Source organism: Hordeum vulgare, chromosome 4H (genome assembly GCF_904849725.1).
Source record: "Hordeum vulgare subsp. vulgare chromosome 4H, MorexV3_pseudomolecules_assembly, whole genome shotgun sequence".
NCBI lineage: Eukaryota > Viridiplantae > Streptophyta > Magnoliopsida > Poales > Poaceae > Hordeum > Hordeum vulgare.
The window spans coordinates 472642306-472646525 of record NC_058521.1 but is presented as its reverse complement, the minus strand read 5'-3'; the positions used below and the strand labels follow the sequence as shown (position 1 = coordinate 472646525).

The window sequence follows — 4220 nt, the reverse complement described above, 5'->3', positions numbered from 1 at the left end:
TATTATCTCCTAAGACTAGGAATCGAATGTTTGCCTTACCATGATTTTTGTTAAAATTAAATACTGCCTCCAATTCAAATTATTGATGCAACTCTAGCACAGTTTCATACCAAAGCTGTACCAGAGTTGCGTCAATGTATTTGGATTCGAGGGAGTATCAAACTTATAAATATACCCGTCATCTAAACACCCCTCATTTTGCCCATAAACACTCCTCACAACTAGTCTTAGACAAGCTTTCATGAGAAAAGTATGGTAGTACAAAAAACCACTTTCCCTCATAAACAAACTATTAATTTGGGTCACTTTATCTAAAGCCTTTTGGGGATCACTTAAGCCCCTAAATTATCGTACCCCGAGCACTTCACACCTTGCCAGTTTTTCTTATGCCAAAAATGGTTTTATAATTTTTCATAGTTTTTGATGTAAAATTGATGGACATGAAGTTTTGTATTCAAATTTGTGCAAAAAAAGCATAATGTTTTACACATAGATTTCATCCTCTAACTCAAATGTCTGATTTTGTTTCTTGATATTCTGAAAAGCTTTTCTTGGCAATATTTTTTCATTCCAGAAATTGTCCGAGTGGCAATTTTATTTGGGGTTTGATAGTTTAAGGTGGCAGGTGAGACCAATAAAGATTTTAAAAAATGTAAGCTAGAACCTATATTGAAGAGGAGAAAACTTGACTTTTCCAAGGAATTTCACCTAATTGTACATTCCCAAGACTTCAGAAATTAAACAATGTCTCACATACATGCACATATGTGGTCCTATTTCCTATGGATGCACGGTGAATAAAAGGAGAAACGCTCATGCTCTTTCGAAGTGCAGGAGATCCGATGGTAGAGTGCAAAGTAGCTTATTCAAATTAAATGAAGACAAATGGGAATTGCAGAAAATAGAAAAATGGTGGAACTCCTTCAAATATAACTCGTCATCTTGGTTCTTTGCTAAGAGCTAATTTTTTATACGCGGCTAACCCGTGAAGTGACACTCGGCTTACACTGCGGGAGTCAATACAAATTAAGCCAAGTGTGTAAACCAGGTGCAACATTCGACTTACACTTCATCGAGGGTTAAATGGTCTTCACTGAGTATGTTTCATACTCGGCTTCATTTTTTTCTTCTGTGGTGTATGTACTCCCTCCGTTCTAAAATAAAGTTATTTTATTTTAAAATGGAGGGAATATTATATTTATCAGAAAAGATTGTCCATGCGTGACTCCCCAATTACACAGGACTCTTAAATTTATATTGCTCTAACTAATAATAATTATACACAGAGATAAAACTTGGCAACTATACATATTTAATGTATCACTCAGGATTTGCCTAAGTTCCTAATGAAAATCGACTAATACCGGAAGGACTATTTTTTCCTATTGTTCCATATACAAACATATTCATGAGCTAGTTAAGATCCCCCACCATATATTAATTTATAGACATCTAGCCATCGAGACATCTTTTCGATAAATAAATAAATAAATACGTGAGACGTAATATGACTGATTCAGAATTAATTTGTTGCATATAGCAGCAACCATCACAATATAGGTATGCAATTGTAAAGTATAATTAATAGACTAATATGTTTAGAGTTTGGCTAGGCATTATGACATACTGATTTTACAAATATGAGCCATGCATGTTTAGAGATTCGGAGCTGGAGAATACGAGAATTGTAATATTGATCGATTCTGATATGCATGATTACTAATTTTTTATGCATGCAATTAAGAGTTGCTGCACTAGTTCATGAGGTTATCAGTCAAAACTCAAAACTCTCTACAAAGAGAGGAACACACTGATGAAACTTGTACATATGGAATATACATACAAGTACACTAAAAACAAATCAATCATACATTCATTTCATGCAAGTTGAACTGAACACAATCTAATTAATCAATCTCCAATCCCCAAGTAAATGAAAAAACATATGACCATATATACCCATCATTTAAGTATATATCCCTCCATACGTAACTGTGAAAAGGTTTTCAAAGGTATATAACACAATGGACACGTACTACACAGGCAGACCAAATGGTGCAAAAGTGTTAACCCAAGGAGCAACTTTAACTTGAATCCCCTACCTTAGACCATCATGAGCTAGCAGCGCTTCTACAGTACTACCTGATGAAAAATTAAAGCTTGAACCCCTTCTTTAATTTAGTACCGTCCTGCTCAACGATGCATGTGCATCTCTTCCAGCCATGCCGATTGACCAAGAAAGTGCGGTGTATGCGTATACTACAACAGGCCACCGCCGTCAGCACCGCCCGACGAAGAATGGAATCCGGGGATGTTCATGGTCCAGCTGCCACTGCCATTGCCGTTATTGTCGCTGGCGTTGCCACCCCAGACGCCATCCCCTTGGCGTAGAGCCTCCATCTGCATGTACTGCCTCTGCAAGGTCATCTCTTGCCCTTTGCTGTCCGTCTGCTTCATTGACCCCTCGTCGCGCCTTGATGTGCTTGCACTAGACTGCCCTAACGTAAACATCACCGGCGACGGTGCCGCTGCACTGCTCCCTGCTGCCCGATTAGCTTGCAGCCCCAGTTGGTACATGGGCGGCGCCGGTGGAAGTTCCAAGAACGGGAACTGCTGCTGCTGCTGCTGCACCCGCCACTGCTCCAGTGACGCGCCAAAGGTGGCGCCTCCGCCGCTGGCGAGAGGGAACTGATCCACGCCGTCCATGTGGTGGTGGTGCTGCTGCATGGCGAGCTGCGGGAGGCCCGCGGAAAAGGCTAGCCCTAGGTTGGGCCCCGGCGGGTGCATCGCGCCCATGAATGGCAGGTGATGCGACATGGAGCTGAGTCCCGGAGGGATCGATGCGCCGTCGGGACCCAAGGTGGTGGTCGCCGTTGATGGCATAGATGACGCGCCACCGGGAAGCTGCCTGGCTGAAGAAGAAGATGGCTTGGAGGAGGACGCGGCGCCGGCGGATGACTTGGACGAGCGCTTGTTGCGGCGGCACCCGCCCCCCACCGGAACGGACCGGAGGGCGCCCCCGCGCGTCCAGTAGCGGCGGCATGCCTTGCAGAAGTGGCGGGGCTGCGAGAGGGAGTAGTTGTTGTAGTAGCAGAATTTGGTGTTGGTGGAGTCGCACCGCGGGCACTTCAGCGCCGGCTCCGGTTGCGGCACCCGCGCCATCCGCGCGCGCTCCGTCATGGAATTTGGCCGCGTCTGCTGCCCGGCCGCGGCTTCATTGGCCGCTGAGCTTCTCGGAAGCCCACCGACCTCGGGCGGCCCCGCCGCCGTACCCGGGGTCGGACCCACTGGCATATGCTGTGCATCGCCTACTCCGCCACCGCTCGTCGCCCTCGGCTGCTGATTAAGCACGCACACGTAAACATGTTATAGACAAGGAGAAGAAAGCAGGAGAGAATTTTCTGTGAATATTCAAGAGGAGAATATACATCTTCATGCTAAGCTACTTTAATTTGCCAAATTCTCTTTCCATGAAGAAGCTGGGTATGGACGGATGTACGGATCACACATCACAGCTGGAGTGGTCTAGCTCTACAACGAGCGAGAATTGAAGGAGATGCGGAGGGAGGATCATGTAGTACCTGGTTATTCCAATTAGGCGGATCTAGGTATGCAGCCGGCGGAGGGAACACCATGGAAGCCAGTTAGTGTGGTGAGATATATTTCCTCTCTCTCTGCCTTAACTCCAGCTTTTTTGCTGCTGAATTCAGATCTTTCCTCTAGAATTTGCACTTTTTCTTGTTGAGGATTTGTGTTTGCAAAGAAAAGGAAACGATCAGGGGAGAAGGAAGGACGAGGTGGTGGAGTCCTCTACCTAGCTAGCAGGTGGTGGAGAATCACATCGAGCAGTCGCAAGAGAGAAGACAGCAATGAGAGAGAGAGAGAGAGGAGGATGAGGAGGAGAGAGAAGCTGTGAAAGAGAAAGGGCGGAGAAAAGCATGTATTTATCTTCTCCTTTTGTGCGTATGGTAGCTTTACATTTCTAGTTTTTGCCTTGTGGGGCTGGGAAGAATGTTTGAGAGAGCCAGAATAAAAAAAATAGGGTAGACAGAGATTAAAGTTGCCTTAACGTTTAAGGTTAATACTCCTTTTACTCGCAAAATAAAAAAATAAGGACACCGATATCTCGGGAACGCTAGGTCTACAACGTTCCAACCCGAACGAACGGTTCAGTACAAGGGTTCCTCTTCACGAACGCTTTCATTCGGGAGGAGAGAGGG

General features: G+C 44.9%; 1 protein-coding gene across 2 annotated transcripts; it reads right to left on the bottom strand.

Annotated features, from left to right (window-relative positions):
* Positions 1–1881: 1881 nt before the first annotated feature.
* LOC123446655 (dof zinc finger protein DOF3.6-like) lies at positions 1882–3998 on the bottom strand. Of its 2 annotated transcripts, none has more exons than XM_045123218.1 (2): positions 3582–3998; positions 1882–3336 (listed from the first exon to the last, which is right to left on the bottom strand). In XM_045123218.1, exons 1-2 carry the CDS (start codon positions 3633–3635, stop codon positions 2260–2262), a joined length of 1131 nt encoding a protein of 376 aa, XP_044979153.1. In that variant the 5' UTR covers positions 3636–3998; the 3' UTR covers positions 1882–2259. The 2 variants fall into 2 exon arrangements, with proteins under 2 accessions (XP_044979153.1, XP_044979152.1); XM_045123217.1 differs by having other exon boundaries at positions 1882–3339; positions 3582–3996.
* Positions 3999–4220: the final 222 nt, after the last annotated feature.